At 36.1% G+C, this 22,746-nt stretch overlaps 1 protein-coding gene across 1 annotated transcript in view; it reads left to right on the plus strand.

Moving 5' to 3' along the window:
- The window catches only part of CHRNA7 (cholinergic receptor nicotinic alpha 7 subunit), a 193,977-nt gene that overhangs the window by 74,535 nt on the left and 96,696 nt on the right, over window positions 1-22,746 (plus strand). Inside the window, exon 3 of the mRNA XM_051980748.1 lies at window positions 10,259-10,303. Within this exon, the coding sequence (XP_051836708.1) occupies window positions 10,259-10,303 (45 nt within the window). The remainder of the gene's footprint in view (window positions 1-10,258; window positions 10,304-22,746) is intronic.

Consider the following 22,746-nt stretch of genomic DNA (forward strand, 5'->3'; position numbering starts at 1 on the left):
AGATAGCATAAATTTTAGTGGATCCAGCTGGCAGGGTTTTGTGGCTTTTCAGCATTGTTCAGCAATCTGGAAGCAGGAATGAGTGATTGAGAAAGGCAAAAAGAAGGGCCTTTCTCAGGGTTATGGATTTTCAAGCTAGAATATTAGAAGTTTAAGAGGGCCAGATAGTCTAGTGTGATAGTTGACCACTGTGTCTAGGAAGTTAAGTAAAGCCTTAATGAGAATTAGAGACTGGTAGAATAGAGAAGGAGGGGCCCAGGACCTAGAGGTTTCAATGAAGCTGAAGAGTATGTTTAGTAAGAATATAGGAATGGAGAAAGAAAGGGTAGGAGGTTGTGATGAGAAAATAAAACTTCAGGATGCAAGATTTTGGAGAGGGAGCTATTTAGAGTAATGATAGGTTCAAAGGTATGATTGAATTGATATGTAGCTGAAATAAATAGAAATTGAGGTTCAAGTTGCTGAGAGACTATGACATCAAGTTGCACGTATTAAGAATCAACCTAGACAACAGCATCCAGGTGTAGATAGCAGCATCCAGATGGTGTAGAATGGCTTAGAGAGGCAGCCTATGAATTAGATACTGAGGGAAATGAGATGGGTGAGAATTCTCAAGTTGTATATAATGGTGAAATAGATGGGAAGAGAAAGCTATAGTCAAATGGCAGTGACTTAAAATAGAAGCTTTTGAATAGTAATAGTAAAATCTGGCCTCAGATACTTTTCTAGCATTGTGACCTTGCTCAAGTCACTTAACCCTGTTTGCCTTAGTCTAAACTTAATTCATCTATCATAGGAGCTAGAGAAGGAAATGACAAACCATTCTAGTGTCTTTGCCAAGAAAACCCCAAATGGGACCAGGAAGAGTCAGACATGATTAAAATGACTGAACAAGAACCAAGTAAAATCATGATCTGGAAGCCTCAATGCTGAACAGGACATCTTCCCTCCTCCTGGGTTTATGGATATAGGAAAGTGGATATACCAGTGGATAAGGTTGCTAGGAAAGTAGTGGTGACAAAGAAAAACCAGTAGTGGGACACTATTGGGGAAGGAAGCCTTTATGGAGAAAATAGAGAAAAAGGAGAGCTTGTTCATTGATGAATGGAGTTTTTAAATAGTATCATTGAGGGACCACCAGGACTGGAATGATCTGGGGAGGAATAGAGGAATAAGGTTGAGCTAGGGACTTCAAGATTTCCTCATCACTGAATACTTCAAGCAGAAGCAAGATGTTCACTTCTTGGGAATAATAATGCTTCAGATACTTTTGAATAGATGATTTCCAAGGTTTCTTTATGCTCCCAGGCTCTTGATTTTAGTGTTCCTATAGGAGGGATGAGAGGAGTTGAATTTTAGATAGTAGGCTGAAACCCATGGTGTTGAAGGGGGAGTGCTAAATAAATTGATTTAAATAAACGAGAAGTGTGTGTATAACTTACTGATGTGAAGTTTCCAAATGGAACCATATTTTTGACAGTGTGTTCCTCTAAAAAAATTGCGATCCAAATGGCAGATCTGGTCTAATGCTGTTCCTAAGAATTTAATACAGTATCTTACACATAGTAACGTAGTAAATGCTCAATAAATATTTGTTGAATGAATGACAGAAATAACTCTACTACTATCCTTTTCTGGAGTCTATTAAAGAGGCATGAAAGGTGGGCAAGGGCTTCAGAAGAGCAAAAATTGTAAAGTGATGGTAATGAAACAGTGGTTTGGAGCCAGAAATGGGGAATATAGGAATATACTGAGTATAATGGTCTTTACTGAACAACAGCTCACACCAACTCACTGGCTCTCTTCTTGAATTAGTTCTGTTTGTAGAACCTATTCATTTAATTTGAATTCAACAAGGATTGAATGAGGACCTGTTCTTAGGAAAAGTGTGTGGCAGCTCGGTGATACAGTGAATAGAGCACTGGGCTTAGAATTAGGGAAGATTCATTTTCACAAATTCTAATCTGATCAAATCTGGTCTAGACTTACTAGCTGTGTAGGCCTAGGCATCTCACTTAATTCTCAGTTCCTTATTTATAAAATAAACTGGGGAAATAAATGGCAAATCATTATATTATTTTTGCCAAAAAAACCCCAAATGGGTCATGAAGAGTCATATTTGATGGAAACGAATCAAGAAGTCTAGGAAAAAATATCTTATTTATGGAAGAAATGTGTGTAAGAAAAGACAAAATATATATTAAATGATCTTGCTGGGGGAAGAGCACATATCTTAAAAAGGAGAAGGTTTATAAGAAGTGGGTTCCAGGGGCATGATGGAAGTGTACAGTAGAATAGGAAAGGGACATCATGGAAATACTATTTTGTGCCATGATTAATTTTCATTTTGACATATCTAGGTTTTATCTGTCAACTGGATTGTAAGCTTTTTCTGGGCAGGACCCACAGAGTCTACTTTGTATTTTTCTATAGTACCTAGCTGAATGTTTTAAATACCGTGGTGAAAGTTGATAGATGGAGCTGGCTCTGTTGCCTAGAATAAGTCTAGTCAGAGCCATTATGATTGCTCTTCTACATATTTTGAATTTCAGACAGCAAAATACCCAAGAGAGGCAGCAGCATGATATTTATTTATATTAAATTCAATCTCTTCAGGTGCATAAAAGTCACATAGGGCCGGTTATTTAGGCAAAAAGTATCATGTGTAAATTGATTCTGATTTTTTCTCTGTACCCCTTGGAGAAATCATAAGCTCCTGTGAAGGTCTTAAAAGTAATAACTCATGTTTATTTTATTTTTCATTATTTCACTGGTAGAGGGAACTTCTGATGAAGAAACTCCCTTTAGCAATGCAAATAGGCACCTGCTCTGAAACTTTTTCATTTTTATTTTTTTTATCATCTTAGGGAGTTGCCTGGTCTAACTACAAGGTTAAGTGACTTGCCTAGGGTCTCATAGCCAGTATGTTGGAGATAGTATAGAGAACACACCAGAGAATGAAATCCTATCACATGGCCCCTCAGGACATGTTCACCTAGCAGTTAAAGAGTTTTTTTTTTTTTTTATATAAAGCAATAATCTTGTGAATTACTTTTTTTTTTTCTAAAAAGTAACTTTCCCATCCATTAAAATGTAAGCTCCTTGATAGCAGGCACTGGTTTTTCCTTTATTTGTATTCCTAGAACTTAGCATAGTGCCTGGCACACAGCAACTGCTTGTCTCCTCTCTGAACTAGATTGTAGTTTGTTCATAATGAAACAGTATTTCCATGCACCATAGAGAGTGGTCCTCAGATGTTAGTCTTATATTATAGATGAGAAAACTGAGGCTCAGCAAGCCGGAGAGTATGTGGCTAATTACTGCTTCGGTTAGAAGAGAGGTTACTACCTGCTTCCTCCATCCTCAGAGCTTAGAAAGACGAAGTTGAAGGCAGGCATTGAAGATCCATCTCTGGGAGGATGTTTTTTCTGGACCTCCACATAGTACCCTTCTGATTTTAGAGGCTATTCTCTCAGAGTACTTTCTATTTTTTCTCCCTCTCTTCCTTCTCTCCCTCCTTCTCTTTCCCTCCCTCCCTTCTTCCCTTCCTTTTTCCTTCCTTCCTTCCTTCCTTCCTTCCTTCCTTCCTTCCTTCCTTCCTTCCTTCCTTCCTTCCTTCCTTCCTTCCTTCCTTCCTTCCTTCCTTCCTTTTTTTCTTCCTTCCTTCCTTCTTTCCTTCCTTCCTTCCTTCTTTCCTTCCTTCCTTCCTTCTTTCCTTCCTTCCTGCTTGCCTTCCTGCCCTCCTTCCTTCCTGCCTCCCTCCCTCCATCCTTCTCTTTCTCCCTCTCTTCCTTCCTCCCTCCCTTCTCCCCTTCCTCCCTCCTTTCTGATACACAGTAAGCACTTAATAGACGCTTGTTTACTGCCTAATGAAATGGGGAAGAATTGAGGACTTCCTGGGTAACGATGAGATTGTTGGAAACAGGGTGGGGAACTGGAGATTAGTTCTGGGCTCAGAGCATCTCACACTTGACTATATAGCAATGAAAGATACTCTCAGGAATATGTGATTCAACTGGAACTCTTGGAGAAAATAGAGCATCTCTGTCTCTAAGAGATACTCCATACTCTCTCTAAGGTGAGAATCTTTGGTACTTAATGCCTGGGGATTGCTTATATCTGAGATACACTTCCTGGCATTTTATTTAGCCCATACCGTACGATGACTTGAGGCAGGTGCCTCAGCATCACCTCCGGACTGAAGGGGCCAGTCTCGCCCATGACAGGAGAAGTGGATCTTTCCCCCAGTAGGCAGCAAGGTTGTAGCCAGCCCAGTTTCCTCTACATTGAATAAAGAGGATCCTGAGACATGACAGGATATGTCTCAAACAAGAAGCAGTAGGGAAATCGTCTTGATCTCTGAAGCTCTTTTAGGACCAGATCTGTTTGTCTGGTGTGTCACAGAATAGAGACAGGATATTTGATAAACAGCTCTATATTGTGCTTGTGTTCTATGAAATGTCATGTATCACTGACTTACCCAAGCTGTGGTCCATCACAAAATAATTTACAGCATTTCAGCTTGTCTACTGGGGGAGACTTGGTACACAGAACTATGAAAACTGACAATCTGCTAAGCACCGGGAATACACTGATGATTTATTACATTGGAGAGAGTCTTTGGCTGGAAAGAACTTTAAAGAACACTTGGTCCATACCCTCATTTTACCAGTGAAATTGAGGCCCAGAGATATCACGTGATTTTCTTGAAGTTACCCAGCTAGTTAGTGGCAAAACTAGTACTGCAGTTCTAGTCTCCTGGCTTTTAGACCAGAATCCACCATTCTGTCACATTTTCTTCCTCTTATTGATGCTATACCTTTTTGATTGGGTTTGCAGATATAAATTATGGGAGCAAAGATCCCCATAGTCACTATAGACTTAGGTGAAAATTTCCCAAACTCTATAATACCCCAGCTTATTTATCTCTCCCAATTAAGTTTTTAAATTAATTTAAATTTATTAATAATTAATTAATGATAATTAATTAATTAAAATTTTAATTTTCAGCTTCAGATTCTCTTCTCCCTTCCCTGTTGAGAAGATAAGAAATACAAAACTCACTATTCATCTGAAATAATGTAAAATCAATTTCCACATTATCTGTGTTTATCATTAAGTTTGTAAATTTTTCTTCTGCTCCAAATTGCCTGCCATTTTGTTATTGTCCAAAGGGGATTCCTTGGAGATAAAGGGCTTACTTAAACTATGGAGGCTAGTGAGCTCAAAGCAACCTGATAGGATATTGAATGTTGGGGAACCTAAGTAGCTCGGGACTGAGTCCAGCATGCCAGAATTTCTCCCTTTCTGAGAAGTCTAAGGATTTGTCCACAGCCATATCATTAGTAGATATCAGAGGGAGGGGTGGACCTACCTAATCTCTTTGCTGTTAGTGTGCTTTCTTTCCCAAACTGTGTTTTATTTGCTTTTGCAGAAATTATTACATCCCTTTTAATACATAAGTTCCTTGTGAGTAGGGAATGTTTCATTCTTTGTATTTGTACTAAATTGATAATAGAATCGATAAATTTTTTTTGAATTGAATGATGCTATCTCCTGTACTCTAACCTCTGGGCTACCCTTTTTTCTCTCAGTGGTTATTTACTTTAATAATTATTTTAATAAACTTCTGATCCCTTTAAATGAAGAAGTTCAACCCCACCCTCAACAGGTAAACTGAGTCACCCTATAAGACAGCAGTAAGAGACTGGATCCCCTTTTCTGCTAGTGGGGAATTTGAATAGCAATTAACCTCTGATTTCCTTGAAGTCCTTTGTCCCTTCTATAGCATGAATCAGCATTGACCCTCAAGTGCAGTTTCCTCATTCCCTTTCCACAATTCAAGGCTTCTGCTAAATAAAGAAAAAACCCTATAAAAACACAGAAACTCGACTGATTTCTGGGAGGGCAACCCTTTTCTTTAGGATCTCAATAAAGCACCTACTTCTATTCCAGACCTTAGTGAACTATCTTTTGTTCTTCTTCTCTGATTATTCTTTCAGTCTATATCTCTATTCAATAAAGTTGATTTGCCTTCTTGTCTTGTGGATGCCATACTTCCTTGAACTTGATGAACGGTATCCCACAATTTTCCAAATTTGTATGACAGCTTTTTTTTTTCAGTTAATTGGTACTATAAGAAGGGTTGTAAACACATTTTGGGGTATATGGGACTATTCTTTCTGTCTTTTATTTCAATGAAGTGTATGCCCAGGAGTGGTAATTCTGAGTCAAGGGGAAGACTCTTGAGGACAGAGACCTTTTAGTCTTCATCAAGCACTTATTAAGACTTATTATGTGCCACCTTTCTGTGGTGCAGGGGATAAAGTGCTAAAGTAGAGTTCGGAAGATTCATTTTCCTGAGTTTAAATCCAGTCTTAATTGTATGATCCTGGGCAAGTCATCTAATCCTGTTTACCTCATTTTCTTCATCTGTCAAATGAATTGGAGAAGGAAATGGCAATCTACTCCATTATTTTTGTCAAGAACATCCAAATTGGCATATGAAGAGTTGGGTACAACTGGAAAAAAAAACTGAACAACCAAATGTGCCAGTCACTGTGCTAACTCCTGGAGATAAAAAGAAAGACAAAAACCAGAGTTCAAAGTCTAATGGATAAGACAATATGGAAATAATTTTGTAGAACCATAGTAAATATAGGATAAATTGAAATTAATTCAATTTATTCAATTCAATTCAATTCAAAACAGTGGGCTTTCTTAGCAAAATTCCAAAAGGCTTTCTAGAATGATTGTGTAAATTCACTAAGACTGTATTGGTATTTTCATTTCTACAACCCTTGAAACTTGACTTATCCTATCTTTATCCTTTGTTAGTCTGCAGATTGTGAGATGAAACCTTAAAATTGTCTCAATTTATGTTTCTCTTATAATTAATGATTTTGAATATTTTTTCATTTGATTATTTGTAAACTGAAATTCCTGTCTAGAAAACTATTTGTTCATATTCTTTGGCCACTTATTCAGTGGAATGCTTCTTGAAGCAGAAAAATTATTAAGCACAAAAACAAGTCACACATTTATTAAGTCTGCCAATGAAGGCAACTTTCTTTAGTTGGAATTTTCATGTGGAAGATTTTTATTTTTAACTCCTAAGATTTTGATTATAACCTTTCCCCCCTCCCCCCCCATAAATATTGGGAACTAACACAGTGATAAGGAAAGAAAAACTGAAAAAAACCTGATTGTGCAATAGCAATATTGATGATGTAGCACTCAGCACAGCATCTGAAACAAACTTAACAAATGCTGAATGATACTATTTTAGGTGAACTTCTTCCACTAAAAGATGCATCCTCTGGTGCTTCATTGTGATCCTGGCTTCTCCAAGCCTATGCTAGCAGGGTAGGGTAGGTTCTACCAACCTAGAAAGGTGTTGATCTAGTAAGTGAATAAGCATTTTATTAAGCACCGACTATATACCAGCCAGTACTAAGCACTAAATCAAAAAGCTCCCAAGGAGTTCCCAGTTTAGTGGTAGAGACAATATACAAACAACTATGTATGAGCAGGATTTACACAGGTTAAATTGGAGCTAATCAACAAAGAGAAGGCATTAGAGAGAATCAGGAAAGACTTCTTATAGAAGGTATGATTTTAGTTGGGATTTGAATGAAGCTAGGAGGCAGAGATGAGGAGGAAAAAACTTCCAGATACACGAGAATGAACTAGGTTTCTATTATCTGTGGATCAGCTTAGCTGAATTCAGATAGTGGCTCAGCTCTAGGAGGTTGATCTAGTCCCTGAAATTTTTTAAAAGTCAAAGCATAAGATAGTAGATTATGACTGAAAGGTGACAACAGAAGTCATTCAGTCTAATCCCTTCTTTTTTATGGAGTAGGAAACAGAAATAGACGTAAGTGACTGGTCCAAGATCAAGATATTAAAAAAAAAACCAGCTGAGATTTGAATGCAAATCCTCTAAATCCAAATCTGGCCTTCTTTCCTGTGTGCTACAGCTTGCCCTCAAATGACTCACCAGAAGACATGCTGATGCTAATCAGCATGGCTGGCATTTGAACTTTTGCTTGAGATTCCTGGTCTTTCCATTATTAAATGCTCTCTCGCTCGTAGCAATTTCTGAAATGATCTCCTAAGGTATAGAGGGATTTCATTCTGATGAAAGCATAGTTCTTTGAAAGTATTATGGTGTGGAAATTGCTTAACATATATGTTTGATTAAATTTCACTGTAATAACTATGAGGCATATCATTAAGTATGTCAGATTAACTTGACTGTAAGTTTTATTTTGGTTATAACATAAAAAATATCATTTTTTTCTTGCTCATGTAACATAATTGTCAGTTTACAAATTTAAAAAAAAATTACCCTCTCTTTCAATTCCTGACCTTTTCCCTAAAGTTAAGAGAGAACTGTGAAATAGGAATGACTATTTTTTTCTAGAGACATTTAGACCTTTTCTGCTTCCATTGCAAACACACACTACAAAAGATTTTGAGACTAAGTGCCTTTCTATGTCTTGTGGCTTATTCAGCTCTTGCTCTTCTCCTCTTGAGAGGGAGAAGCTGCATCTATTCCCCTGAATTTCAGAGAGTTCAGTTCCTTCTTTAGCAAAGTTACCATGAAAGTGGGTTGGTCACTCCAGATAGATGAGATACTTTGCTAACTAGTCAAGGATTTCCTTTTCCAATTTGCCATTGTCTTCATTCTTTGCCCCAAATACTCCTGCCACTACTTTGTCTAAAAAAAAAAAACAGCAACAACAAAAAACCAAGACTTCAGTGTCTTAATAGTGTATATTCAAAATTTTAGCTTCTTTCTCCGGCATTAAAGACCCTCCAACTTGCTGCTGATGGTTTACCTTACAAGCCTTATCTCATACCACTTCCTATTACTGTTGTACCTCCCAAGCCTTGCAAAACGCACTCTTATATTCTTATCTCCATGCTCTTTTTTTATATCTGTAATGTCAGAACCAAGTATTTATTGAGTTAAAACAAACAAACAAACAAACAGCCCAACTAGGGGCAGTTTAGGTGGTACAGTAAATAGAGCACAAGCCCTGGAATCAGGAGGACCTGAGTTCAAATAGCTTCAGATATGATCATTTACCAGCTGTGTGACCCTGAATAGTCACTTAACTCTGATTACCTCTATATCTTCCCCCCCAAAAAAAATTAAATATCTATTAAGTGGAAATCATTGTGCAAAGTAAGGATATAAAGAAAGGCAAAAACAGGGCCTGTTCTCAAGTTTATAGTTTAATGTGAAGGAGGAGAGACAACATACAAACAATTATGTATATATAGGATATAGATAATAAAAATTAGAGATAATCTTAAAGGGAAGGTGCTGGCATTAAGGCGGTTTGGGAGAACCTTCTTGCAGAAGGTAGGGTTTTGGCGGGGACCTGAAAGAAGTCAGAGAAGGTAGGAGACAGAATTTCAGGTAGGAGAGGCAGTCAGTGCAAAAGTCCAAAGTCAGAAGATGGAGCATCCTGTTCAAGGAGCAAGGAAGTCAATGTCATTAGATCACATATGTGGAAGGGAGTAAGATGTAGGAAGTGTGTCCTTCATTTCCCTCTTAGCCTGCTGAGAATCCTCTCATTCTTTAAAATCACATTCAAGTACCCAATTTATTGAAACCTGACTTGATTTTCCCCATTACTTGCTCCTAAACATCCTTCTCTATTGTCTCTTCCTCTGATCTCCATGATTTGCCTCCACCTTTCTTGGCAGCCCTCGTTCATATTTTCTCCTTCCCATAATTTGCATTGTAGCCAAATTATATTACTAGCTGTTCTCTAGAGTTCATCTTCTGCTTCTGTGTATTATATAATCTCTTCTGTATTCCTACAATGCCTTCCCTCCTCTTCTCTGATCATCATTAACTTCCTGTTAATATTATTATCTAAAAAAATGAGAAATGTTCAACTCCAGTGTCACCTCCTTTGTAAACCTTCCCAGATCTATCCATTACATTCAGTTTTGTTGTTGATTCTGTCTTCTTACTAGGATCATAGATATGGATCTAGAGAGAATATGTGATTGTTCAGTTGTTTTAGTACTGGTTGACCCCATTGAGGTTTTCTTGGCAGAGATTTTGGATTGGTTTGCTATTTTTATATTTATTATTATTTTTTAATTATATTAATAATTAATTATTATTATTGGTATTGCTATTGCTCCAGCTCATTCTACAGATAAGGAAATTAGGGCAAACAGGTTAAACTTACCCAAATTATATTTTTAAACAATGTTTCTCTATTTTTTTCAGGATGAAAAAAATCAAGTTTTAACCACCAATATTTGGCTACAAATGGTAAGTTCTTCAAGTTCTCTCACAGTGCTTTGTTCTACTTCCCTTCTTCACCTAATATACTTTAGGTATGATCCACTCAAGGAATAAGGTCCTTGAATATTTTATTGAGGATCTTGTATTTTTTTCATTCTTATATTCCCCAGGACTTAGTATTTAGGGACTGTGTTGTTCTTTAATGAATGTTTGAATAAATAAATAAATGCATTTATAGATAAATCTTATCTACTTCACTTCCTACTCTTTCCTGTTAAACTCTAATATTTTGGATCCATGTTTAATTTTTTTAAGGAACTAAATGACTATGCATTTCCCAAATATCCACCAAACTATAACTATACTTTTTTTGAATACAAAACATCTCATTCTAGGGAAATTTACAAATTTTAAAAATAGGATAGAAAATTTTATTTTGATGGCAGGCATGCCCCTTGAAAATGTCAAAGACATTTACAATATGAATAGTAGCAGTTTGACCTTTTTCTTGCCCTGATATATCTTGGATCTGTAACACTTTATCTCAGGGATCAAGGTATCTTTGCCACACCGTCTTCATGTTCTTATATATGTACTGTTTATCAAAATAGAATGTTGAAGCTGCTCCATGGATAAACTAGATAGCTCCAGAAACTTTATCAGCTGGTCTTCAAGAGAGCATTTTCAATTCATTTTCATCCTGGTAGTCTCAACAATCACATAAGTACATTTTGAAGAAGATAGACATTTAAAGAGCAATTTAAGGTACTTACTCTTAAGTTCCTCCAAATCAAACAATTTAGCATATTGGTTACACAATCATATTGAAGACTAAAGTTAAGCTCTGTGTACTCAGCTAAAAATGTTCTAAAGGCTAACTTTTGTTAATTGCAAAATAAATGATTTCCAGCAGTTTTGCATTTCAGATGCTGCTTCGGTAGCATTTTAAAAAAAATGGTGTAGTACCTCAATGATGCAAAGATTTGATTTAGTTGGCATGATGCAAAGATTTGATTTAGTTGGTACCTATGGGGCAAATTACAGCCTCAATTACAGATCTTTCAAGGGATCCTCTGGAGCTGGAACTGAAAAATCCATCATATGGTAGTCAGCTTGGGAATGAGTGTTTTTAAATTTGGCTAAGCTGGTTCTTAGAAGAGAGCTAATATAGTTCATGTTAGGTTATACACTGAGCTTTGAGGCCCTGCCATATCTTATGATTCTCAGGCATTGCCTTTGAGAGTCCAAAGTCATTTCCATGCTACTCTGAAGCAAAAGAAGCAGACTTGGTTGAAGATTTTTCTGTGTAGAGAAAAATGAGACAGGCAGGGAAAGTGACAGAATCTATCTCTTTCTCTGATGTTCTGTCTTTTTAAGCCTCATTATGCTAATTGGTTTTCCTCAAGTTAGAGAGCTGAACTATTTAAAGGAAAGTCTTGAGTTCCTGAGATATAAGGGGAATAAGGTTATTATGGTCTGTATTGTTTTTAGTAGCCCTGATATAAACATCTTTACTTTATAGTAGGTCCGTCATCAAATATTTATTAAATTTTGCTATATCCTAGATATTATTCTAAGTACCAGGAATTCAGAGTTATAAGTCTCTCTCTTCAAGGATCTTTGTTCTAATTGGGGAGAAAGATAGTAGGGAAAAGGACAAAAGTTGAATAATTGGAATTAATTAAATTTATTTCTTATTGTTCAAGTCAGTTCAGTTCAAGTCAAATATTTACTTGCATGTATTTACTAAGTGCCTACTATGTGCCAGGCACTGTGGTAAGTACTAGGGATACAAAAAAGGTAAAATTAGTCCCTTCCTTCAAGGAGTATACTTTATTACCAGCAACTCTTATGGTTCTTTAAAAGCATATTTTGACCTATAATAGTCCCTTTGGTTAAATTTTACTCAGGAATCCCAGGGTTGTAAGCTGAACATTTGCTATTTTGGAAATATGTTTCATACTACATATATTTTATATTATTATATGCTATATATTTTATTTTATATTATATATTATAGTTTACCATATATTATATATATTTATGTGTATATATATCTGTAACAGATCTGTGATCTCATTGATAGAGGGAGCTACCCTCTTTTAACAATATGGGTTGACACTTGCTCTGTTACTTAATAGTCTTAGAGAGTTTCTCAGGATACTGAGAGGTTGGGTCATTTGCATAAGTTCACACAGCCAACATGTCAGAGGTAACACCTGGACCCAGATCTTTTTGACTCTGAGGCCCTCTCTTTGTCCTCTATGCCAGCTGCTTCACACTTATGAAGAATAAACGTTCCTTTCTAAAATGTTCATTTTTTTCCATTAGTTCCATGGTTTTTTTGGTTTTGGTTTTTTGAGCACCTGCAATGTGTAAGGAATATTGCTAATAATTAAAGAAAACACAAGGGGCAACTAGATGGCACAGTGATAGAGCACCAGCCCTGAAGTCAGGAGGATCTGAGTTCAAATTTGGTCTCAGACACTTAATACTTTCTAGCTGTGTGACCCTGGGCAAATCACTTAACCTCAATTGTCTCAGAAAAAAAAAAAAAAGAAAAAGAAAATACAAAGCATTATATAAGTATTCTTGGTACCTATTGGGGTGTTAAGATAGACATGGAAAGTTGAATAACAATCCAAAAATGACAATATGAAAGGAGTTTTAAAGTTCTAACAGTGGGTACCTTGAGTTCCTATGAGAAAGCAACCCCTGCTTTTGGGCTTAGGACATAACAGATCCTGAGTCTCTGAGACTCAGTTTCCTTAACCTGGATAAAATGAGGGAGTTGAAATAACTGTTCCTCCTATTCTTAAATGGTTAACACTAAAAAATGTGTTATTTAGGAATATGAAATTGTGGACATCAGCAAAATCATGTGTCCTTCAAGTATTGGAGTTTATTAAACTCAGTACAGTCAGTAAAAACTGTTCCAAGTCGTTTATCTCCCAGGGAATAGCTATCTCCTCTAACTCATATTGTATTTCAATAAATCAAGTACCTTTGGTTACATCAATGTGGATTATTTTATCTACAGATGCAAATCCCAAACAACTCTTCCAATGCCTTAATTCTCAATTTAGTTTGATTTTGTCTTGATGAGTTGTTGTATAATGTCTTAAAATTTTTTCCAGGTGAAGAAATTTCCTAAACTTAGCTAAGATAGGTAGTCTATTTCATGTTTCTAGCCTGGTATCACCTGCCAGAGCTCAAATTTTTCTGACATAACCCATGAGATACCAAGGTCATCTTCACGTCACAGAGTAGGACTTTTTTTTTAACCCCATATTATGTCATGGAAAATGTAAATGTAACTATTGTTCCACAGTACCCTAAAAACTCTGGACTTACCTGGACTGAGTCTAATTGTAGTAGATCACCCTGAGAGTTATATTTTTTCTTTGATTTATATTCTTCCCATATCCCTCAATCCAAGTATTGTTGGAAAAATCTCTAAATATTTTGATGGTATTGGATCACATATCCGTGTTTTCCCAAACATGGGAGAAAAGGGTTCCTAACTCTCACATAGGAAGTTGATGGATTTTGGGTATGAAACAGTCTTTATTTTGCCCCAAAGAAAATACACCACCCAAAGGAATTACAGGAACACATGAGTAGGTAAAGAAACAGTCCAACATATTCTAACCAGAAGATCTGAGACCCCATATGAAGGCTTGTAATTGAAAGTGGGGGTTGTGAAATTATGATTTATTATCAATAAATGTTTGATTTGCATATCTATTTTATTTACCTATATGCCTGGGATCATATAAAATTTCTTGGGTAAAAAGGGGTCATGAGTAAAAAAAGTTTAAGAAGCCATGTACCAAATAAACACTCTCTTTAACCTCGGACAGTTGCAGGAAGGATTGGAAATGTCCACAGATGTCTACCCTAAGCAGTAGCCATGTTCTTGCTCCTTCTCCCAGGAGCATGCTGATAAGAAAATAATAATACTGGTTTTTTTTTTTAATAGCTAGCATTTAAGCTTTAGGCTTAAAGCTAGCACAATAGTTTTAAGCACTGCAAAACACTTTCCAAATAAATCATTTTGTCTTCATAACAATTCTAAGAAGTAATTGCTATTATGATTTATATTTTATAGAAGAAGAAACTGAGGTAAACTGATGTTAAATAACTTATCCAAGGTCACGTAGCTAGCAAGGGTCTGTGGCTGGAATTGAATTCAGGTCTTTCTGACTCTAGAAATAATATTTTTATCCATTGTGCCAGCCAGCTACCTTTTTCCTTGAGGAGATCAGTGTTTGAATTTGTGAATTTTCAAATGTGGGATTACCCATGGCCATAGCCCCTCAGACTAAGAAAGTCTACCTCTCAGGCTGAATGTATTCAGGAATTCTATCAGTGACCCCAGTTACACTGAAAGGGAACATAATAGCTAGCATTTATATAACATTTTAAGATTTTCAATTGCTTTACGAGTAAGACCTCATTTTATCCTGACAATACCCCTAAGAAATAATGCTATCATTATCCCTATTTTACAGATGGGGAAACTGAAGCAGACCGAAGTTAAATGAATTTCTGATTCATACAACTAGTGCTTTTGAGGCTGGATTTGAACTCAGGTCTTCCTCACTTTAGATCCAATGTTCTGCCGATTTCTCTAACTAGCAGTCTGTCTTCCTGAGGTATAGTCTTGGACTAGTATGTAGAAAAGAATTAAAAAGACAAAAGGCACCAGGAATTTTCATGTCCAGATATTTCTAGGGGTCCTCAAACTACGGCCCGCGGCCAGATGCGGCAGCTGAGGTCGTTTATCCTCCTCACCCAGGCTATGAAGTTTCTTTATTTAAAGGCCCACAAAACAAAGTTTTTGTTTTTACTATAGTCCAGCCCTCCAACAGTCTGAGGGACAGTGAACTGGCCTCCTATTTAAAACGTTTGAGGACCCCTGCTAGGCAGTGGGCAAGGATGTACAGGTGCTTTTCCTAAAAGTTGTAATTAACTGCTCATGGGGATGGGCAAAGACCTTCTGACTTCTTACCTTTCTCTATCTCTTCCTGCCTTCTGTCTCCCAACTTCTCCACTCTGTGGCATTTCAGACTGGGCATCCAAAGGAGACAAAGTTAATCTCAGGAGTTAACCACTGGGGAGAGGACAATCTTGTCCTCTCTTGTAAGAATCCTTTTCCTCTAACTTGTAGTCACCAATCAATTCATATTGGCCCAGGTTTTTGGAAACCAATCAGATGCATTCCCCTTAGTCTCTCTCCTTGCTCCATGGAAACCCCTTCCGAAGCCTTCAGTCAAAGGTCTGTGTCTATAATCTCAAATTGGTTAAAAAATTAATCCACATGATCTGATTCTCTCTGAATTCCTCACTCCCCCTTTCTTTCAAATATCTATAGATGTGTTCCAGAGTAAAATACTTTATGGACCAGAGGGAAACCTTAAAACATTGTTTTATAGGAAAGTTACCTTTCACTTTGGTTCTATGTTACCTTAATTGAAAGTAACTCTAGTAATGGACAGATTCATTGTTAAGAGGAAGAAAGAGCAGAGAGATGGTTGGTCCAGTTCTGAGAAGGAGAGAGGAGGGTGATTCAAGAGTGGAGAATTATTCACATCCTTTGGCACTTCTCTTTAAGCATGTTTCAGATTCCGAATATCCTTTACCTCTAAGTCCAGTATACAAATGTACTGAATATTGACTGCTCGCTTTTAAAACTCTGGAGTCCATTCACTATAAACAAATCTCTTACAGAGCCATAATGGGAGAGACAGGAAAATAAAACTCAACACATTAAACTTTTTTTTTGAATTTTGTTTTTTTCCTCTCTTTATATATAAATTCCCATCTTGGTTTTGGTGGACTTGTTAAATATATTAAAATGTATCTGTATAACAGATCACCTAAGGCTGTTTGCCATGACCTAAAAAGTCAGCAGTAAGTGCATGTAGTTTGGAGATGAGTTTTACAATTCTATTAAAGTATAATATTAAGTGCAATTAAGTATAATATTAAAGTAAATTAGGTTTAAGCTCTGCATGGCTCATTGCTGTTGTTCATTTTATAGGGTTTTCTTAGCAAAGATACTGGAGTAATTTGCCATTTCCTTCCTTACCTCGTTTTACAGAAGAAGAAACTGAGGCAAGCAAGGTTAAATGACTTGCTTAGGGTCACACAGCTAGTAAGGATTTGAGATCAAATTTAAACTTAGGTCCTATTGACTACAAATCTAGCACTACTAGCTGCCAATAGTGATAGTCATAATGATATCAGAAAAGAGGCTAAAAAAGAGTTAATGAAAGCTTTCAGAGATGATGATTTACTTAAAAAAAATCTTTTCTCTTACTTTGAAATATTTTCCATTCTTTTGATTAAAATTTCTTCCTTTTATATTTAAGCCCTTTCTATTTTATAAGTCCCTAATTCTAGCTATATAATTCATATATATATTACATATATATATAATAAGATGCACAGTATAGTAAAATCTAAATGCCAAAATATTTTCCTTCAGAAATTTAGAATTATAACTAGGGTAGGACAACGGTACCTTTGCCCTAGAGCACTGAGAATTTTAGGTAACAACAAGTAGAAACAATAGAGATTAGTACCTAGCTAGAAATAATAATAATAATATCTAATAATACCAATAACAATTTATGTAGCACTTTAAGGTTTTGATGTCATTGTTCAGTTATTTTCAATCATGTCCCACTCTTTGTGATCCCATTTAGAATTTTCTTGGTAAAGAGACTAGAATGGTTCACCATTTCCTTCTCTATAATATCTATTATTATTATTAATGATTCATAATTTATGTAGTATTTAAGGTTTACAAAGTGCTTAACAAAGAGTATTTATCTTTATTCTCACAATAGTGGTGGGAGGTAAGCTCCCATTTTACAGATAAGGGCAATGAATAGATGGAATGAATCTGAGTAAATGTAAAAAAAAAGTTGGGCCAAGTCAAAACACAAAGTGAACTTCAAACACAAGCTTGTGTAGACCCCAAACAAGCCCTGGGTGTGTGGACCCCAAACAAGAATTCTTTGGGTGGGTCTAGGATCAAGGGTGAACTCAAAATTCCTTGTAGTTATCTATGTCATTTCTAGAGAGGTTGAGTGACTTGTTTAGAACCACACAACTCGTAAAAATCTGAGACTGGAATTGGACTTATATCTGCCTGACTCCAGAACTACCAGTCTATGCTAATTAGTCAAAGGAGGGAACTTCCACATGATCTATTTTGTGCACATATGCACATACACACACTTCTCACTGCCTTTTTTGTGTCACTGAATCTCTGTGAGGTAAGGAAAAATTATTCTCAAATTATGAAAAAACCTGAAGTATAGTGTTTAGATGGTTTGTATAAGGTCACATAGTGTTTCTTGGTTCCCAGTACGGAAAACTTTTCTCCCCAAAAGAACTTTGAATGACTAAGAAAACTTGGGAATGATATGTCGACCAACACATTCTATTTGAAGTCACTTTTGGTCTGTTTCTTATGAATACACCCAGTTGTAGTAAGACTATGTGAGGAAATTTGTAAGCATTGTCAGTAAACAGATTGATTTTAAGTCATTATCATAGCTTTTACTTATAAAGTCCTCTAGGATTGGTAAATGTTTCCATGTACATTATCTCATCTGATCCCCAAGATAGCCTGTGAGGCAGGTAGTTATTGCAAGTATTCTTGTCCTTATTTAATAGATAAGGACATTGAAACTCCCAGAGTCAGGGACTTGCTCAGGGTTAGACTAGTGAGCAGATAGGAGAGCCTGGAAGCAAACAGGGATCTTCACACCCCAAAATGTAGTGTTTTTTCTACTATTGGTAGCTGCTTTTAGGCCATTTAATGTAACTTTTCTTATTCTGAGACATCATTGATTATAAACAGGACTGAAAACTCAATGCATCTTCAAATGATTGCTCGGGTTATTTCTGTGCTCTCTCTAAGGCAGTTAAGTTCCCCAAATGAATTAAAGTCAAGGTTGAATTACCTGATGTTTTCCCTAGTGACATCAAAAGCATGTCTTACTCTGGGTGTCTTGTCCTTTGGCATGAACTCTGGTGGTTCTCCTCTGGATAGGAGGAAGCATTTTAATTGAAGGTCCAGTAAAATCTCTTAATGGTTTTAGTTCTTGCAGAAAAGCACTGTCAAGAATCCTCAGTTTCTAAACTGAAAATAACTAGGGAAGACAACTTCAAACTCTGTCTTTCCAGGTAGGAAAGGGGTTAGAAAGGACACTTGTAGATCTGATTTCTAAGTTGTTTTAAAGTCTATGAATTAAAGATGTCACAGAATAGAGTTACATAAGTAAATCTTAAGAAGAAGATGCACATTTTATTGAGAAACCAAATTATTATTATTTTTTGTTTCAGTGGTAATAATGCTATATTAGTATGCTTTGTATTGTCAGTTTATATTACAGGTGAAAGAATATTATTATTAAGGTTTATTTTCTTATACTAAGCACTATTCAAAGTCCAAGACAGAATTATATAACATCAAATTTACTGAATCATTCAATCATCTATTCATCCAATTATTCATCAAACTCTTATGGAAGACTTACTTAGGTGGTTCATCATTTGTATATTACAGTAAGCTTTCTGGCATAAGTAGTTCACTTGTTTAGTAGTAAAGATTTTCCTTAGTTTTTTCCCGCATAAGTATTTTATTGTTCATGCAACATGGTTGCTCTGGCCCCATTCCCTTTTCATCAGGACTTGTTACATTTTTAGGCATCATGGGTTTCTCTGCTAGTCTAAGGAGTTTGGGGAGTTTCTTTCCCTGCCAGTGACTCAAGTCCCAAGAAGATATGTTCCCTCTGATTTTAGGAGCTCATTTCCACTTAATCACTTACCAATGTGTTGGCTTTTACAAAAGAATATGTATTACAAAATTATAGCAAGAGCTAAGATATAAATATTTCCTCCCCACACCTGGGCAGGCATAATGTGTTCAAATCTGGAATCTGAAATAATTTAGAAAGAAATGTATTAGGTCATTTGGGATGGAAGAGAGGGAGGGGAAAAGAGAAAGAAGGAGAGGAGCGGGGATGGAGGAAGAGAGGGGGAGAAAAGAGAGAGAGAAGGGAGGAGGGAAGGAGAAAGAGAGGGAGAGGAGAGAGGAAGAGAAAGTGCTACAAAGAATAAAGGTGGCTCCATCCCTCCAAGTTCTGGAATGTTTATATTATATAGGATTTTTAGAAAGGTCATGAGTCACGTATGAATCACATATGCTTTAGCTAAACAATTTCATAGAAACAGTACTTGAAAGTCAGATAGATTGAGACTAATCTGAGTAAATTTAAAAAATAAAATTTGGACAGTCAAAACAAAGCGAAACTAAAATACAAGCTTGTGTAGATCCCAAACAAGTCCTGGTGTGAGGATCCAAAACAAGAATGTCCAGGACCAGAGGTGAACCCACAGTTCCTTGTAGTTATCTCTGGCATTTCTAGAGAGTTACTAAGGTCAAGCAACATTCTGGGTGCAGATCACGTAAGATTGGATTTAATGAGTACAATTATTTTCCTGAATAATATAGTAAATCATTTTTCCCCATAGTGATAATCCATCCTATACTACTTCAGAACATTACCTCAGACTCTGGTGAGCAGGATGGGATGAATTAAACTCATAGTTTAGCTCCACTCCTACATATCATTAGTCTCACCAAGTCCATGTCCAAAGCTAGCAGTCCCAGCAGGCATCCCTTGCCCTCCCCCCCATTACATTAAAATAGAAGTGAGATCAGTTCAGGGAACTGATAATCATGGAGTACTATTGCTCTAAAAGCTGGACATTGGTGGCTTTTATCAGGAAAGACCATAACTTTTCCTTTCTTCCTCCTTTCCTCCCCATCTCCATCAGGGCCTGAAAGTCTCTGGATAATTAGTTTAAATGGAACCGATAATCTTTCATCATGTATAATTGGGCAAGGGCTAACCGAATCTGGAGAGAGTTTTATAGTGGAAACTATGCTAGGTTTGAAATCAAAGGACCTGAATTCAAATTATGCAAAGTCCCTTCATTTCTCTGAAACTGTTCTAGCCTCTAAAAGGAAGTATTTAGATAAACTCTAAAATTCCATCCAACTCTAAATACATAATACTATATATGGGGCCATTAAATCCTTACTAAATAATGTGATGATAGCAAGATCTTTTTTTATTTTTGGTGGTTATTTTCTTTATAAATGCCTGAAAAGGAAAAAAAAAACAAACTATCAGAAATCTTCATGATTTTACAGAAGGAGACAATGTGGTACAACAGGAAAAACCGTGGCCCAAGTGCCAGGAGACTTGGGTTATCATCTCTGCTTTCCCATTGGGACCTTAGGCAAACTGTGGAAATGTTCTGACTGTTAGTTTTTCTTTTTTTAATCTATAAAATGAGGAATTTGTTCTGTATCAGAGATTCTTAATCTTTGATCCTCTTGGCAGTCTAGTGAATTCTATGGGCCACTTCTCTGAACAGTGATTTTCGATACATACAATAAAATGCATAAGATTGCAAAGGAACTAATTATATTAAATCACAGTTATCAAAATATTTTTAAAAAACAATTTCAAGGATCCAAGTTTAAGGACTCTTATATCTATATGAAAACTTATTTCTCTTCCAATGTTAATATTCTATTATACTTTGTGAAGGCAAAATAGAGGACAGACCTAAATATGGATATAATAATGTCATGTAGACAGTATTTCTTCTAATTGTCCAAACTTTTATTTCATTTTTTATAGTGCTTTTCTTACATAACCAAGAGGGAAATTTTTATCCCTATATAATAGAAAGGAAAACAAGTCCAGAGAAGTCAGATTATTTCTCTAAACTTATTATAGTTATTTAGTGACTAAACTAAGATAGAATTGGGATCTTTTGATTTCTAGTTCTGCTTAACTAGATTCAGTCATTTAAGAGTTTTTTGAACCCAGTGTTATTTGTGTTTTTAACTGAATTGGTCCCATCACATTTGAAAATGTTGCCTGATTGGAGGGAGAGGTGTGTGGGGATAAAAGATTTATTGAAATTGAGCCAGTCTTAAAACATAACATTTTCTTGAAAATCTTAAGTTTCCTAGAACATTCAATTGCCCAAGTCCTGTTCCTGTTCCCTGTCTCATTAGCCAAAAGAGAAGTCAGGCATCCTGCCCACAACAAATGCACATATGCCATACTTATATAACCATTAAACTCTGAGCGAGGCATGGAAAATTCATTGTTTTGAGCCATGCAAATGAGTGATTAATATTGCTGCAAGATTAATCTGATGGAGAGTGTTTGGAAATTGCTCATTAATGAATCCCTATCCTGAATCATTCTCAAATAAGTTAGTCATTTTGTACAATGGAGTCTCTAATCTTTAGGTGAATTGAATGACAGTTATCAAAATATTTTTCAAAAATGATTTCAAAGACCCACAGTTAAGAACCTTTGGATCTGTATGATAACTATTTCTCTTCCAATGTTAATTTCTGTGAAAGCAAAATAGAGAACAGGTCTACATACGGATATAATAATGTCATATAAGCAATATTGCACCTATTTTTGCATTTTTCTTCAGATGAGAGATAGTAGGGGGTAGGGTGAGGGATTATGAAGGTAGAATACAGAGAAGGGATTGCTGATATTTAAGAGAGCAGAAACGATGGTGCTAGGAAATGGAGGACTGGTGAGGGTCATTCAGAGATCTCTTTTATGGAGAAATATAGGTTTGGGGGTTGAATTTTATAGACTCAAATTCCATGAATAAAAGGGAATATAAAAAAGAAGCGGAGATTTGCCTTCAGTCTTTCTTTTAATTTCATGCTAGACATGTTAATCTCAGGCCCATTTCTCAGTTTTCATTAGAATCCTGATTTCTTTTATAATGATGATTAGTATTGGCTGGAGATGGATTGTCTCCATTGGATCACAGGGCTTTCTCACTAGTTCTATGAAAGCACAGTAAATGAGAAAAGGTACATTTATTTAGGCAAATCTGGAATTCTGTTCCTACTTCATCTTGATAATTCTGGGGTCAAAGTCTAACTCTATCTTAATTTTCTGAGTCAACTAACTAGACAGTCCTGAATTATTTCTAATTATACAAATGGTAATTTATATGCCTTGTGTAGACTTAGTCTAGGTTTAAAATAGGGAATGATTATATGATTGGGAATATCTTTCTTCATACTTTGTGGAAATATATCAACAGTGATCATAATGAATCATAAGGAATAGAGCTGGAGGTGTTTTCAGGGGTCTTCAAAATAACCAACCCCTTTATTTTACATGGAAACTGAGGCCTTGAGAAGTGATTTGCTCAAAGTCTTACAGGCATTAGGAGAATGAAGATTTGAATGTGGACCAGTAGACATCAAATCCAATATCCCGTTAGCTCTATCGCATCCAATTTCTATTGTATTTTAGATATATTGTATCATGGGGGAAACGGACTTTACAAGGAGTCAGGAAACATATTCCAGACTTGGTGCT

This window comes from Antechinus flavipes, chromosome 2, assembly GCF_016432865.1.
Source record: "Antechinus flavipes isolate AdamAnt ecotype Samford, QLD, Australia chromosome 2, AdamAnt_v2, whole genome shotgun sequence".
NCBI lineage: Eukaryota > Metazoa > Chordata > Mammalia > Dasyuromorphia > Dasyuridae > Antechinus > Antechinus flavipes.